Source organism: Molossus molossus, unplaced genomic scaffold (genome assembly GCF_014108415.1).
Source record: "Molossus molossus isolate mMolMol1 unplaced genomic scaffold, mMolMol1.p scaffold_m16_p_5, whole genome shotgun sequence".
Lineage (NCBI taxonomy): Eukaryota > Metazoa > Chordata > Mammalia > Chiroptera > Molossidae > Molossus > Molossus molossus.
In genome coordinates, this window is record NW_023425388.1 from 11,056,765 (window position 1) to 11,072,356 (window position 15,592).

The 15,592-nt window shown below is 46.1% G+C and overlaps 1 protein-coding gene across 8 annotated transcripts in view; it reads left to right on the top strand.

Moving 5' to 3' along the window:
* Positions 1-14,544, top strand: part of HLCS (holocarboxylase synthetase) — a 197,866-nt gene extending 183,322 nt beyond the window's left edge. For all 8 annotated transcript variants that reach the window (XM_036243011.1, XM_036243010.1, XM_036243008.1 and 5 more), the window contains 5 exons: positions 1,193-1,260; positions 2,979-3,139; positions 6,678-6,792; positions 10,967-11,180; positions 12,774-14,544. In XM_036243011.1, the coding sequence (XP_036098904.1) occupies positions 1,193-1,260; positions 2,979-3,139; positions 6,678-6,792; positions 10,967-11,180; positions 12,774-12,945 (730 nt within the window). In that variant the 3' untranslated portion in view covers positions 12,946-14,544. The remainder of the gene's footprint in view (positions 1-1,192; positions 1,261-2,978; positions 3,140-6,677; positions 6,793-10,966; positions 11,181-12,773) is intronic.
* Positions 14,545-15,592: the final 1,048 nt, after the last annotated feature.

The following is a 15,592-nucleotide window of genomic DNA, read 5'->3' on the forward strand; positions in this document are numbered from 1 at the left end:
CCGGCTGGCTCTTTTAGCAAGAAAAGGGGTCTCTGGGCTCCTCCTCCCGGGGCCTGCACACACTGGTCGATGCACAGCTCTGCAAGCCAGGGGTGCACAGAGACACTGCGTTGTTTTTCTCTGCTTTTAAGTATTTTTCTCCTCTTACTATTTGTAAAGTTTCCCCCTGTTCCTTGAGCCCAGAGGAGAGGATGAAGAGCTACTCAGAGGGTAGACTTTAGAGCCCTTTCTCCTTGGCATGGGGGTGCTGTGGAACCCTGGAAACTATTATGGAAAACTTTATGTTTATATAAAATACCATCTCTCTGTTATCTGTGCCCTTGCCTCTTCCCTCCCTGAAAAAGTATTTCAGAGAGGCCCCAACAGCTGCCCTGACAGTGGGCAAACCTGATTTTTGCTTTGTTTAATAAATGCTACCATGAACTGTGCCTGCTCAGTACCTGGCCAGCAACCTCTGGGAGCACAGAGGAAAACCATCCTAACACAGAGTTAACATACGTAGACCGAGCTGGGAGGAAATTCACAGAGTGAGGGTTTTTTTTTTTTTTTTTTTTTTCCCCTTTCCTTTTCAGAAAAAAAGTTACTGTTGCCTCGTTTGGTGGAGATACAGTATACTTTTCTACCTATCCCCTGAAGGGAAGTTTGTATTCTTTTAAATGAAACCATTTTAAAAGCAGAACTCAAGCCTAAAGTGATCCAAGGTTCTCCCGAGTTCTCAGAAGGTGTAGATTTATTTACTATAGTTAAAACATAATTAGTTCTCAGGGGAGAGTGTATCTTTTAAACGGCTTTACTGCCACCATATTGGTTTTCTGAATAATCAGAAACTTCTGTTATGATTATGTTCTAGGGTTCGAACAGAAACGCACTATAAGTAGAAACAAATGTCAGGAATTGTTAGTTGTCACTCGAAGAAGGGACGCCACATCAGAAAGAACTTGATGGGATATTCCAAAGAAATATAGTCTAACATTATCTTAAATAAACTGGATAGCAGCTCAGGCCGGTACACATGCCTCCCCCGCCTGTCTTCCTAGAGGCTGGGAGAGGGGTGCGATCCCTTGATTCAGAAGGTGGCCCTTTCTCACCCACATGTTCACAAATGAATGTAAACAGTGTCCCCCACTTTGCACTGAAGGATCTTCCACCCATGTCTCTGTTCTGGCTGACCAGTCTTTCCCACCATTTGCAGGTTGATGTTTGAGATGCCACAGGAAATGGGTTTAATAGCCATCGCAGTCCGCCAAACACAGGGCAAAGGTCAGTCATCTTTTGTTATCGTTTCTGTTGTGTCTGTTTTCTGAAATCTGTGACTCTCGTGGCCAGAGAGCTGATTGATTGAGTGTGCTGATCCTTGAGGTGACTCCAGTTAGAAGTCCTTTGTTTTCAGGCCCCACACCCCCACCCACCCTGCAGGTTAAATGGAGGAAGAGGGGGTAGAATTGATCAGAAGATTGAGCCTTAGCAGAATTAAAGCATTCTCTCAAACTGAGATGTTTAGTAATCACTTGACATCTGCCTGTGATGGTTTTAACATTCAGTTACCTACATTTTATAAATCTTTTTTTCTGATACATTCTAGGCATTGCAGTTTGCTACTCATAACTATGTTATAGAGACAGTTATTTTCCTGAGGGTTCTCTGTGAGGGTCTGTGTCCATACTGAGTGTCACATGGACGGGCCTCACATCTGCCAGCCCCTGTCCCAGCTGACACTGGAGTCCACATGGAGTGGGACTGGAGCAGCACCGTTCACAGAGGGCCCACAGAGAAGCAGAGGGCGCTCAGAGCTTCCCCACCTGCTGACCCTCCCGGGCCAGAGCCCACATCCTCCCAGAACTCACTGTGTCTGGTTGAGAGCAGATCCCATGTTCAGAGGTCATGCAGGAGGCACCTGGCTCCTTCCGTCTCCACCCCAAGCTAGTGCCAGGCTAACCCAGATGTGCTTTTAGCCCTCACGCTCATATGCCTTTCTCAGAAGGAGCAAAGAAATAAGGCATCCAGTTTTCTGCTTCTTTCTCTTAAGCATTTCATTTTTTTAATACTCACCCGGAGATATGTTTCTACTGATTTTTAAAGAGAGAGAGAGAAAGGGAGAAAGAAACACATTGATCAGTTGCCTCCCATACGTGCTCCCACTGGGGATTGAACCCGAAACCCAGGTATGTGCCCTGATCGGAAATGGAACCCACTACCTTTTTGGTGTACAAGACAATGCTCCAACCAATAGAGCTACCCAACACAGCTTAAACATTTCTTTTGAACATAAAGAGGAAAAAAATGTCGTTTTACTAAAAGCTGTGGGACTCAGTATGGTGATTCTTAAAAAGATAGAAAAACTTTGATTAGCTATACCTCCCATTTTGATTATTTTTTTCCTGACTTCTATTTTAAGAAAAATAACAACTCAGAGAGTTAATATCAGGAATTATTTTTTAAGTCCAGCTTCCTTTTTTAAAACAACAGTGAGATATAATTCACATACCATACAGTTCTCTCATTTAAAGTGTACAGTTCTGTGATTTTTAATATATTCACAGGGTTATGTGACCATTACCACAGTAAGAATAACTTCTAAAAAGGAGCTTCCAGAACCTCTCCTGCACCGGTATAGATTCGGTCTGGTTCCCCGTCTCTGTTTCGCTGGCGTTACCGTATGTTGAGAATTAGATTGATAGTGATGTTCCAACACTATAAGACTTTGCATCACCAAAGCATAAGTGATATGCTCACAGAGGCAGAACAGTCTGCTAATTATTGAAAACTTGTTCAGCAACAGAGCTTCAGATTTTGAAAAGCTTCTCTGTTGTTGAGTTAACCCCAGAATATCCAAGCATCTCCAGCAGCCCAGGTTTGTTTAGGTGGGACATGTCTTCAGTGTGTGGCTCCGAGTCCTCGGGCCCATTTTCTGGCATAATGTGTATCTGAGTCTGTTCATGTGGCAAAGTGGCCAGTGTGCCGGTGGGGCTGTCTTCCAGGGCGAGGAAGGAATGCGTGGCTGAGCCCAGAGGGATGCGCTCTTTCCACGCTGCTGGTCTCCATTCCACTGAGATCCCCGCTGGGACAGAGGATCCCGTTTGTCCAGCATCTGATGTCCCTGGCTGTGGTAGAGGCGGTCAGGTCCATCCCTGGGTACCAGGTACGTGCGGTTCCTCACCTACACATCCCTGCTGTGTTTGCAGATGTTGGCTTGGGTTGTCTGTCGCATGTGTCTGTGTGTCGGCTGCATGCAGAGCTTTGGCTTGCTCTCTGCAAAGCTGCCAGCAGCGTGCCTGGAATTTTAAAAGCACCATTGGGCTTTACAGCTGCTTCAGACTCACCAAAATGGGTTTCTCCCCTAAGGTTCCCTCTCTGTCCTGTTGTCAAGTGGCCTCGTAAGAGCAAGACTTTTTTTAAATGAAGTACATTGGACTGGATGGGGCTATTTGTATTTTCTGGTGAAAGGCTTATTTTATAGACTCAGAAAATCCTTCTCATTTCCTTGCCCCATTACCACAGCCTGTGCTCAGCAGTGCTCTCCTTGGTCTGCAGTTGTGTGGGTTCACCGTGCAGGTTCGTTTGGGACTCTCTGCTCCCTGCTGTAGGGACAGATGTGCTGCTTCGTTGCTACTGTTGGATGCTTCGGTGTCAGTGATCAAGAAGACAAGGAAAAGCAAGCAATTAACACAGTGACTAAAAAGCCTTTTCTCCGGTACCCAGCCTCAACCTACCATATCCCCCTTCTCAGTTTTCACGAAGAATTTCATATAACCATAAAAAGGGGGAGGGTGTCCCATGCCTTCTTCCCACCTATAGCTCTTATTTATGTCAGGCTAAAAACATTCATTGCGTTAATTCCCGAGGCAAGATGCTGAGCTCATGACTCAAGAGGAGGCCTGTCATCATGTTTAGGCAGAGAAGCAGAACTCCCCTCTGGCCCTCAGGTTCCCTTCACTGTAGCCATGTCCTCACAGTCACTATGGGAAGGATGTGGTACATGTCAGGCTACCAACGTGCACACTGAGACATGACATTTGTGACCAGGACTCGGCATCCCTGCTGTTGGATGGGCCCGGGCTCCTCAGACTGTCAGAAACCTCCACAGGCCCTGCCTGCAGCCCTCGAGCCGGACATTTCATCTGGAATAAAGCAGTGTAGAAGCTAAAGTTCTGTCATGGTGGGGGAAGATTTTTAAGGCTAGCAACAGGTTAATCAGTCTTAGGAAGATAAGCAAAATACTGATCCTAGATCTGTTCAGATTTTTCATGGTTTCAGTTTTGACCTTGTAGCCAAACTTGTTAACTTAGCATTCTTTGAATGCCTGCTGTGTGTAAAGGCTGTGCCAGGTGCTGGCAGCCACAGGATGGTGCTAGAAAGCTTACTGTCAATAGTGCATGGGGGGAGGGCCCCCTGTTCTTCTTAAGAAACCCCCACCCAAGTCCATATTCTGTTTCCGCAGTTGACAGGCTCAGCCTCACCTGTCTGATGTCCCCTTGGTTTGGACTTGAATTTATTTTTGACACAGCCCAATTCATTTGCACCGTACAGCTACAGGATGGTTGAAATATGCCCAAGTCACCTTTCTTATGTCGTTCACTGGGGTCCTGACTTGTCCCTAGCCAGCTGTCATTGTCTGCACACAGATCATGCCCAGCCTCCCGGGACCGGAGGCAGCATCACTGTAATGCTTGCCATTCCTTCCAGAACCCTCTCTGGCTGCTGCTGTTTCATCCATCCCCAAGGTCCCCTGGGGCTGCTGCAGCCCCACCCCTCTCCCCACTCCTGCTCCTCCTCTGAAGGTTCTTACCATCCTGGGGGCCCAGCTCAAAGGCGGTTTCCCAAAACCTCTGTCTACAAACTCTCCCTCCTGTAACACCGACTTTAAATGTCTGACCCCCTTCTACAGTGTCTCCCACGGATTGCTTTGGAGCAGAGTTATTTGTTCTCCTGTTCTGTCTCCTACACAGTAGCCAGCTCTCTGAATGTAGGATTAGCTTCATTTTGGACCCTTAAGAGCCTAGCCTAGTGCTTTATATATGAGGCCACAGCAGCCATTTGAATAATGAGTGAGACAATGAAAAATAAGCATATGCAGCCCTCCTCTTCATCATGGAACAGATGTCATTGTTTACCTGTGTATCAGCTCAACCTTATATGAACTGCATCCTTAACTCCGCTGACCTGAACATGGGAAGTCACGCAGGCACCTGAGAGCTGGGCCGCACAGAAGTGAGTGCCACCGTGGGAGGTGCAGCGGTCTGAGCTCTGGCAGGGGCTGTGCTGGGCACAGTGTCAAGGGAGGCAGGCGAGGAGAAAGAAGGGAATCTCCAGAATGACCAAGACCAGTCTCCACATGACACATTTTCTAGACCAGCATTTCTCCACCTGGTCACCATGAACGTTTGGGCCCCCACATCTTGGTTGGGGGCCATCCTGTGCATCATAGGATGTGGAGCAGCATGTCTGGCCTCTGCCCACCAGATGACAGTAGGACTCCCTCAACTGTGATGATCAGAAATGTCTCCCCATATTGTCCAATGTCCTCTGGGGCAGAATGCCTCACCCCCCTCCCCTCCACTGAGAACCCTACTCTAGACAGAAAAGAAATAGGAAGTTCCTTATCAGTTACGGATGAACACCCTGAGTTTTATTTATACATTTGTTCTGTGCGCCTGCCTTTCTTCTCTCAGCCTAGAACGCTCTACTGGGTGGGTGAGCTTGAACAGAAGCACATTCTAAATGGCCGGGTGAAAGGCCTGTTGGAAGGAGAGAAGGGATCTCTTGGAAGCGATAGGCTGCGTAGCATAGTAGTAAGCACCGGGCTTGGTGTCAGAAAGCCCTGGGTTTGAAGCCAGCTCTGCTACATCCTAGTGGTGTGACCTCAGGAAGCCACTCAGTCTCTTTGTGCTTCAGTGTCCTGCTCTGTTCCACAGAGATGGCATACTGCCAACATAGGGGTTTGGTAGCCATGGCTAGTGCCGAGAAAGGGACTGGTGCCGGGCCTGCCCCCCAGTGCAGGGAGAGGCAGCCCCATGGTGCTTGGGGGCTGTCAGCTCGCTTTGGTTTCTGTCACCCTTGGACTGTTTCACTGTGACTGGGGCACAAGCACAGAGTTGCCCAGGCCACACCCTTCAGGATCAATCCACTTCATTACCCAAGTGTAGCCATTCTTTAGGGCCTTCTCGTATGACTCAGTGGAACAAGTTCTTCCTTGGTATCCGCACAGCATTGTGCTCGAGCCACATTTAGCTACTGTTCATAATATTGGTTCATTCAGGGCCGTCCTTCTCTCTCGAGCAGAGGTTGCTGAATCCTAAGAGCCTTATCCTCTCCCTGCCCCCTGCTCCTAGCACGTGGCAGCTACTCCACGGTAGGTTGTTGATGCTGAGATAATGAACTTAATTCACCAGATAGGCATCTTCAGAAAGTGTTTTTGAGGATGATAAACACAGATGAGGTTGGGGAGAATGATGGAATTAATGCCAAATACGTTCTTGAGGTCTCTACCCTTCTAGCCCCAAGAAATGCTTTAATACTGCATTGTCCCAAAGAAGGGATTATCATTCTGAAAAAGAAGAGGGGTGAGGCCCCATGTCCTGTTTTCTAGAGTATTCTGTTCCTCTCCCTTTTAGCTGGAGGACTTCACCTGCTACTTTGTGTCCTGTGATGGCTTGTTTAACATGCAGATTTTCCTCTAGGACATCAACTTACGGGTGAAGTGGCCCAACGACATTTATTACAGTGACCTCATGAAGCTTGGCGGAGTTCTGGTTAACTCAACACTTATAGGAGATACATTTTATATTCTTATTGGTAAGTTTTTAAAGCCTTTTCCCCAACCCTCTTAGGTTAACAAAAATAAAAATGTTCATACATGGCTATATAGGGGGAGTGAGTTATCATCTGAATTACTTATTCTTTGAGTCTTGTAGTCATAGAATATAATATGTGTGCAAAGCAGGCAGATTGGTTGGAAGTGCTTCAAGGGGCTTAGCCTTCCTATCTGTGGCCGAAACTAGTTTAGTATTTCTGCATTTCCTTATGCCTTTTCACACTCTTGCTTCTTGTTGAATTAGAAATGGTGAAAGTAAACCACACTGAGATATCACCTCATACCTGTTAGGATGGCTAGTATCAAAAAGACGAGAAATAAGTGTTGGTGAGGACATGGAGAAAAGAGATCTATTGTGCCCTGTTGGTGGGAATGCAAGTTGGTGCAGCCACTGTGGAAAACAGTATGGAATCTCTTCAAAAAAGTAAAACTAGAACTGCCGTATGATCCAGAAACTCCACCTCTGGGTATTTATCCAAAGAAAATGAAAACATGAACTCGAAAAAAATATGTGCACACCCCCATGTTCATTGCAGCATTATTTACAATAGGCAAGATATGGAAACAACCTAAATGTCCACTGACAGATCAATGGATAAAGAAAATGTGATCGATACACACACACACTGGAATACTATTCAGTCATCAGCCATAAAAATGATGAAATCTTACCATTTATGCTTGAGGGCATTATGCTCAGTGAAATAAATGAGATGGAGAAAGACAAATCCGCATGATCTCATTTACATGTGGACTCTTAAAAAAACAAGTTTATAGATACAGAGACTAGATTGGCGGTTGCCAGAGGCAGGGGTAGGGAGGGAATAAAATGGGTGAAGAGGTCAAAAGAATGAACATTCCAGTAAAATTCCAAGACCCTCCCAGTAGTGCCTGAAACTATGGATAGTACCAAACTCTATTATACAGTATGTTTTTTCTATACGTACAAACCTATGATAAAGTTTAATTTATAAATTAGACACGGTAAGAGATTAAGAACAATAGTAAAATGGAACAGTTATAACAATATACTGTAATAGAAGTTACGTGAATGCGGTCTCTCTCAAAATGTCTTATGGTACTGCGCCTGCCCTTCTGGTAGTGATGTCAGGTGCTCGGATGCCTGTGTGATCACATGGACTGAGATGCAGTGATAGGCTGCTGTTGACCCTCTGATATGTCAGAAGGAGGATCACATGCTTCAGGGGATCCTGGATCATGGGGCCATGATGATGTCCCTGGCCATCCAACCTCCCCCTCGTGCCCAGGTGACCTTGATTGGCGTTCAAACAGGAAACAGGAGCAGATGATGGTGGTGGTTGGGGAAATGTAATATTTTTGGACCACGGTTGACGGTGGTTGACTAAACCCGTGGAAGCTGAAACCACAGAGAAGAGGAGACTCCTGGGTCCTGGGATGTAATGTGCAGCACAGTGACTGTAGTCAACATACTATCGCATATTGCTGAGAGATTAGAGCTTAAAAGTTCTCATCACAAGAAAACAAAATTCCGTAACTATGTTCATTAGACTTATTTTTGGTGGTCATTTAGCAATATGTACAAATATTATTTTTAATTTAATCACTATGATCTACACCTGAAACTAATATAATATGTATCAGTATACCTCAATTTAATTTCTTTTTAAAGTGACTATGGCAGCCCTGGCCGGTTTGGCTCAGCGGTTAGAGCATCGGCCCATGAACGAGAGAGTCCTGGGTTCGGTTCCTGTGAAGGGCACATACCTCAGTTGCAGTTTGTCCCCGTCCCCGGTTGGGGTCGTGTGGGTGGCAACCAGTGTGTCTCTCACATCGATGTTTCTCCCCCCTCCTACCCCCCTTTCACTCTATCTGCAGATAAATGCTGCAAAAATGTCCTTGGGTGAGGGTTAAATAAATAAGTAAAGTGACTATGGCAGTATCCCAAACCTGGAAGACTGGATGCATTTTTTAAAAATTACAAATATGTTATTATCAACAAAATATAAAATTAATTTGCTAATTGCCTCACTCCCTAAATGACAAAAAATCAGTCCATGTGTTGTTTTAACAGCTTTATTGAAGAATAATTTCTATACAGTACAGCTCACCCATTGAACATCTACAATCTTATCATCTGAGTAACGTTTACAGTTGTGCACTCACCAACACAATCCAGTTTTACAACATTTCCTGAACTTCTAAATTCCCCTCATGCCTCTTTGTAATTAATGTACCCCATCCCAGGCCTAGGCAACCACTGATCAGCTTTCTGTCTCTAATTTTGCCATTTCTGTAAAAAAAAGAAAATGAACATACACTGCATCATTTTTTAGTGAATAAAGAAAGTTAATGGGTGTCCTGGTAAGCTTGTGTTCTTCATCTGACCTCCCCGGGCCAGGAAAAAGTTTCATTCTCCGTAATGATCGGCAGAAGCTCAGGCTGGTCAAGGTGGGGTGAAGGATCAGTCTCACCTCAGCACCTCCATGGCAGGCAAGGAGATGGATTCAGACTCAGTTTCCACAGTTTTTAGGCCCCTGGCCATCCAACCATCAGCCTCCCCCTCGTGCCCAGGTGACCTTGATTGGCGTTCAAACAGCAACGAACAGGAAACATGCGAGTGTCAGAAGTGCCAGCCGAAGGCTACAAGGCTTATCTTCCAGCTCTGCTACCCACTGGCAGTGCTGTTCTGAGCAGGCTGCTGCTGACCTCACCGCTCGTTTTCCATCTTTAAATGAGTAACCGCTGGACCAGGGTCTTCAGTAGGGTCCACAGATACCGGGAAGCCCAGGGATGAGTTCAGGGAGCCAAGGAATGCCGTCAGCGTGGGGAGACACACTTTCCTGTGGGGAGGATCCATATCTTTTTATTAAATCCTTAAGGCCATGGGATGTGTGTGTATGGGGGGGGGTCTTTGCCCAGGAAAGATTCTGAGTCCCCAGTAGGGGTGCTCTCTGGTCCTCGGAAGGACGCAGCCTAAGTTGACAGTAGTCAATGTTGCTCTTTCCTCAGCACTTTTAGTTAGTGAATTCAGAGAGTATGAGTATTTTTGGTGCCGTGTGCACTTAATTCCATGCCTTACACCCCAAAGGTGCTTCAGGGATTGTGTGCAGGGCTGAATGAATGAACCAACGAACCCCTGCAGATTCTGCCCTGTTGCTGGAGTTGTGTTTCCCAGATGTAACTTACATTGCTTTGTATTTTAATAGGCAGTATATGTAAACACACACACACACACACACACACAAAGAGAACAAAAAAAAAAAAAAACATGCTGAGGCCAATCAGTCCTTCCCTTGACACTGAAAATGGGTCAGAACATTTATTGGAGAATAGCGTTATTATAAACATCATTCTTCTGGGTGAGGAGAGTTTAGGGGATATTTTCTCACAGGTCCTAAGAACACGATCGTCTTGCTGCCTGGTTCTCGTGGTATTTCACTGCTGACTGAAGACCTCTCTGAGGTGGATTCAGCGCCCTGCTGAAGGCTGGCCGCGCGCTCCCGGAGAGGGTGGGGTCAGTGACAGCAGAGATAAGCCTATTCAGGCTGCTGCTGGCACCTCACTTCCCTGAGCACTGGTTTGGGAGCCTGTAAAGAGCCACGGAACGTGGGTTGGCCCCACGCCAGCAGCGTAAGCCTCGCACCACAGACGTCCAAGGATAAAGTATTAAAAGTTATGTTCTAGGGTTATACCATAACCAGGCTTTGAAATCTGTGAATCCACAGTTTACTCCTTAAGACCTGAATAAAGTTCTTTATTTTCAACCATGTGTTCTGTTATTCAAGGAGGAAAAGAAACAAGATTTGTCAGAACTGAGCCACAGTTCTTGGCTAGACCACATGAGGTATTGCTTCAGAAGCAATTCTAAGAAGTTTTGTCCCATTTGTGGCTACTGTTTAATTGAGTGGCTTGCTTTTTTCCGACTTATTGGCAGTAAGGTTGGGATGGCCCTGGCTTGATGAGGATAATAAAGGAAGGATGTTAAAGGAAGATGGGCTCAGAGATACATGTCATTCCCTAAGTGGGTAGAGACAGTACACACAAAGTGAAGACAGGGAAGCAGGAAGCTGGCAGTAAAAGCTGTACCTCTTTCTTGGTGTTTGAGAGGAACGTGTGATGCCATCAATAGGTTGAGCTGCTCGTGTTTTTCAGTTGTTTTTTGTTTTTGACCAGGCTGTGGATTTAACGTGACTAACAGTAACCCTACTATATGCGTCAACGACCTCGTCACAGAATACAATAAGGAGCACGGGGCACAGCTGGAGCCCTTACGAGCTGATTGTCTCATCGCGAGAACTGTGACGGTGATGGAGAACCTGATCTCCACGTTTCAGGACCAAGGGCCCAATGGTGTTCTTCCCCTGTATTATAGATACTGGGCACACAGGTCAGTGCTGGCTCATCTTCATTCCTTTAAAATTCCTTTATTATTGTCAATAGTTCAGTATCTTAAAATGAGAAACTAAGCACTGGTCTAGGTGATAGGGAAACCGGGTGGACACCACCTAGAGCACGTCAGCACTGCCAGTAACAGGACCAACTGGTCTCCCATGACTCCTGCTGGGATGCGTTGGGAAAGCCCACATCACCGGAGAGTTTTCCTGCCAGCACGTTGAAGCTGAATCTAATTGTGAGGAAACAGACACATGTAAACTGTGGACCATTCTAGATAACAATGGTTTTCAAAGTGAGGTGCTCCAGGTGGCAGCAGCAGCCTCACCTGGGAACTTGTGAGGAATGAAGATTCTTTGGCCTCACCCTGGACCTTCTAGTCAGAAACCCTGAGGCTGCAGCCCAGCTCTGTGCTCCAGGGGCGTCTCATGCCCTTGACTCTGAGAAGCACTGGTGTACACCAGCAGGCTCCACCCTTCAGAAACGCTCATCTGAGACAAGCAGGTGGCAGCACAGCTAAATGCAGCATGTGATTCATGATTAGATCCTGGATGGGGGGAAATCCCCACAAAGGATGCTGACGGACAGTGCGAGAGCTGGAACGTGCACAGTGCTAGGTAGTTAGTGCATCAGTCAGGGCCAGGTGTCCTGAGGTGAGAGTGGTGTCCGGATTTTGCAGGAGATTGTTCTCATTCTTAGGGGTGCATGATGAAGTATCTAAGTATAAAGTATCATGATGCCTGCAACTTATTTTACATGTCAGCCCAATAAAGGGGTGTGTGTGTGTGTGTTATAAGTTGATATGAATTTACGTGAAGGGAGAGTATGAGTTTCATTGTACTATTCTTTCAACTTTTCTATAAGTTTGAAATTATTCAAAATAAAAATCCTTTGTGGCGATTTCTGTACTTTTAAACTATTAACAAGGATGTAACTCAATAGGTACATTTGGAAAATATTCAAAAGGAGGAGAATTAGCGTGAGTTTAACTTGTAGCTGATGCTACCCAACTTTATTTCATAAGATGAAACTTTTCAACTCAGCTTCTTTTCCCCCAGTCTGATGCAAAACACCGAGAGCATTACACAGTGTTTCTTAAAAGTGCTGGTGGAGGAGGAAGTGGTGTGTGTGGATCACCAGCTCAGATGATCATTTTAAGAGGAGTAGTTCCTAATCTGGCCGGGTAGCTCCGTTGGTTAGAGCATTGTCCTGATACACCAAGGTTGTGGGTTCTATGTCCAGTCAGGGCCCATACAGGAATCATCCAGTGAACACATAAATAAGTGGAACAACAAAACAATGTTTCTCTTTCTCTCTCTCTCTCTCTCTCTCTCTCTCTCTCAAATCAATACATAAAATAAAAAGAGGGAAGCAGTTCCTAACTCCCTATCCCCCTGGTTATTCTAGCCATCGTCAAAGCAGCTCACGCAGACCCCGAGAGCAGGAACCCGGCATGGATGCGTCTACCCTTCCCTAGCCCCAGCCCCTGCACCCCCACACCCCTTCCCATTATGGGTAAGGATGGAACGAATTGTCTCAATCGGCTGCATCACATTACCAGTGACCCCTCTCTGTGCATCATTTTCAGTGCTCAACAAGTCCGCCTGGGAAGCGCTGAGGGGCCAAAGGTGTGGATCGTCGGCCTAGATGATTCTGGGTTCCTCCAGGTTCACCAGGAGGATGGCCGGGTGGTGACTGTGCATCCGGATGGCAACTCCTTCGACATGCTTAGAAACCTCATCATCCCCAAGCAGCAGTAGCCCCCTTGGGGAGATGGCCGGGGCCTGGGTGCCCAGAGTGGGCCTGGTGCTGGGCAGCAGGGCAGGCCAGCGGCTGCGAGGACTCGGGCTGACCCACGTGCGACCACCGCAGCGAGCGTTCCCGTCGGCTTCTGTGCTGCTCGCCCATGGATCTGGAAGAGTAACCAGAGGTGTGGGCGGATTTTCTTCTCCCGCCAGTTAACTGTTAGTTCTTGAATTTTGTTCTGTCAGGTTTTTGTTTTTGTTTTTGTTTTTCTGTCATTTGGTGTCGGAAGAAGATCTGGGTGGAGGGTTGACAAGTGGAAAATATTTAGTTCAGGTAAAGCCCTACTGAAGGTGTGACATTGTTCTCCCCTCTTGGGCTTGGGTGTGTGTTTATTGCTCCCCCTCCCAGTGTTCTTTAACATGGAAACCACAATAGAATAATTCACAAATTTCCCAGTAGTGGAGACCTTTACCCTTAGACTATTAAAAAGCAAATCAAAGAAAGCTCTGGGGCCAGGCCGGTGGTGAGGTGGAGGTGTGGCAGCTGCTTATGAGCACCCCGGGAGGCGTTTTCTGCAGGAACCACAGGCACTTTGTGTCATTTTACTTCTGTGTTAACGAAGAAAAGAGAAGGTCAACTTCTAAGAGTTCTTATCAGCCCAGTGGTTTGTGGTCCAATAATAGTGTCTGATGGCTACAGAGATGCGTCCCGCTGGGACTGTTGCAATGATCTTGCAGAGGAAATCGGTTCGTTACTTTGCCATTAATTTATGAGCTCGCCTTTGATAGGTTTAATTTTACTGCATAGATTCTGAAGTGATGGAATCAAGTTCAAGATCCTTAAAGGGCTGATGAGGCATTGCTCAGATGTAGGGTGGGCCATTCAGCTCTGACGGCTGGAGATGAAGGCTGCTCTGTCACCACATGCACAGGAGGGTCTGGAGCTTGAAGCCCATTCAGGCTTTGAAATGTGGAGTATTCCTGCGAGACTCCATGCACAGAATACAGAAGTACAGGGCATGGTGTTTGTGAATCATTATTTTTTGCCCCCTTCTTCTGATATCGGTGAGAAAGAAAATGTTATTGTTATGGAATACCATCCTTTGAGAGGGAGGGTGTGTGTATGTGAGAGAGGGGGGCGAGAGAGAGAGAGAGAGAGAGAGAGAGAGAGAGAGAGAGAGAGCTCTTTAAAAGATCTTCAAAATCTGATATCCTAAAAGTCTCCATCGAAGAACAAAAGAAAGGAAGCCTTTTGATATACGTTTGCTGTTTCCAGATGTACTCCATGCTTTTTCCATGTAGCTCCTATCTCTGTTGAACTTGTGAATCATACACTTTACTTTTCAGCCTTAAGAGGCCAGTTTTGCCCCCTTTTCTCTCTTCCTGCCAGTCCCAACTGAAATTAGTGGAAAGAAAACTTGATGGAGCTCTCAGCTTGAATAAAATTGCCTTATTGTGCAACCAGCACCATCTTCATCCAGCCCGTAGCCCGTCGGGCTAGTCCCGAGACTCATGGTTTCCAGTGTGAAGTCAGGGCACCTTCAGCCCGGCACAGGCAGCCCAGTAGGAAGGGGAAAATAACATTTAGTTAAGTACACCAACCCAATATGTGTTTTTTTTAAAAATATAACTTTTAAAAAAGAACTTCAAAAGTAATTTTTGCAACTAAGAGTTCAATTAGAATTATTCCCCTCCCCCCCTCCCCCAAAGATCACTCTCTCCTCAATGCCCAAGTCTTCTTTTGGAGTTAGTCCCAAGTTTAAATAAAAGTCCACACCACCCCGAAATTACAAAATGGACTCACCCTCGAGAGAGCATCTGCGAAACATCATCAAGAAGAAAGATCTCGGGCGCATTCATTTCTCAAACTTTGTACTACAAGGCAAGCCGTCTCTCAGAGCTGCCATCATTACTTTCCGAATTTCTTTGGGAGGTTATTTAATGAAAAACATTCTATGTTTTGTTTTAAGCCGAGTCCTATTCTAGACAGTTCTGCTTTGGGAAAAAAAATGTTACCGTTTAATTTCCTTTCTGTAAATTAAAACTAATGAAGTGTGGCCTTGTCAAAGCAGATAGAGCTGTTGCGGGGCCAGCGCTCTGCCTCTGTGCTGGTGAGACTGCTCTTACTTGTGCCCATGTCGGGCTGTCTCAAAGGACGCAACTTGTCCTTGGAGCAGATGCCGCATCTTTTCTGAACCCAATTTGCCTCAGGTGAACCAAAGACTTTTGAACAAATTTGCTTCGTATAGAGCAGCTGAATAAGGCATTTTAGTTAGAGCTTCTGTGTCAGGGAAACCCATCACTTGCACACGAACTCAGTGATTTGGGGTGTTCATGCACCCCTCCCCCCATTTTATCTCAAGGAGCTTTTAAAGTCTTAACAGAAACTGCCTGGTCTTCATAACCTCTAAAACACACTGAACTCAGGATTGGGGCATGCATGTAGGACACTGAACGGTCCCCCCAGTTTAGAGGCTGTGCTTGAGCATCTAACAGGTTATTTAAAAGGCAGGAAATCTCTGAGCTGAAAGATTTCAGGGAAACTCTTTTGAAAGTGCCCAATAAAATAGGACACAGCAGTAGCTGGGCTTCCTGTGGCCCCACGGAGCAGTGAGTGAAAGGAAAATCTCAACTCCTGGAGGATTTGGAACTGACCCTGGGC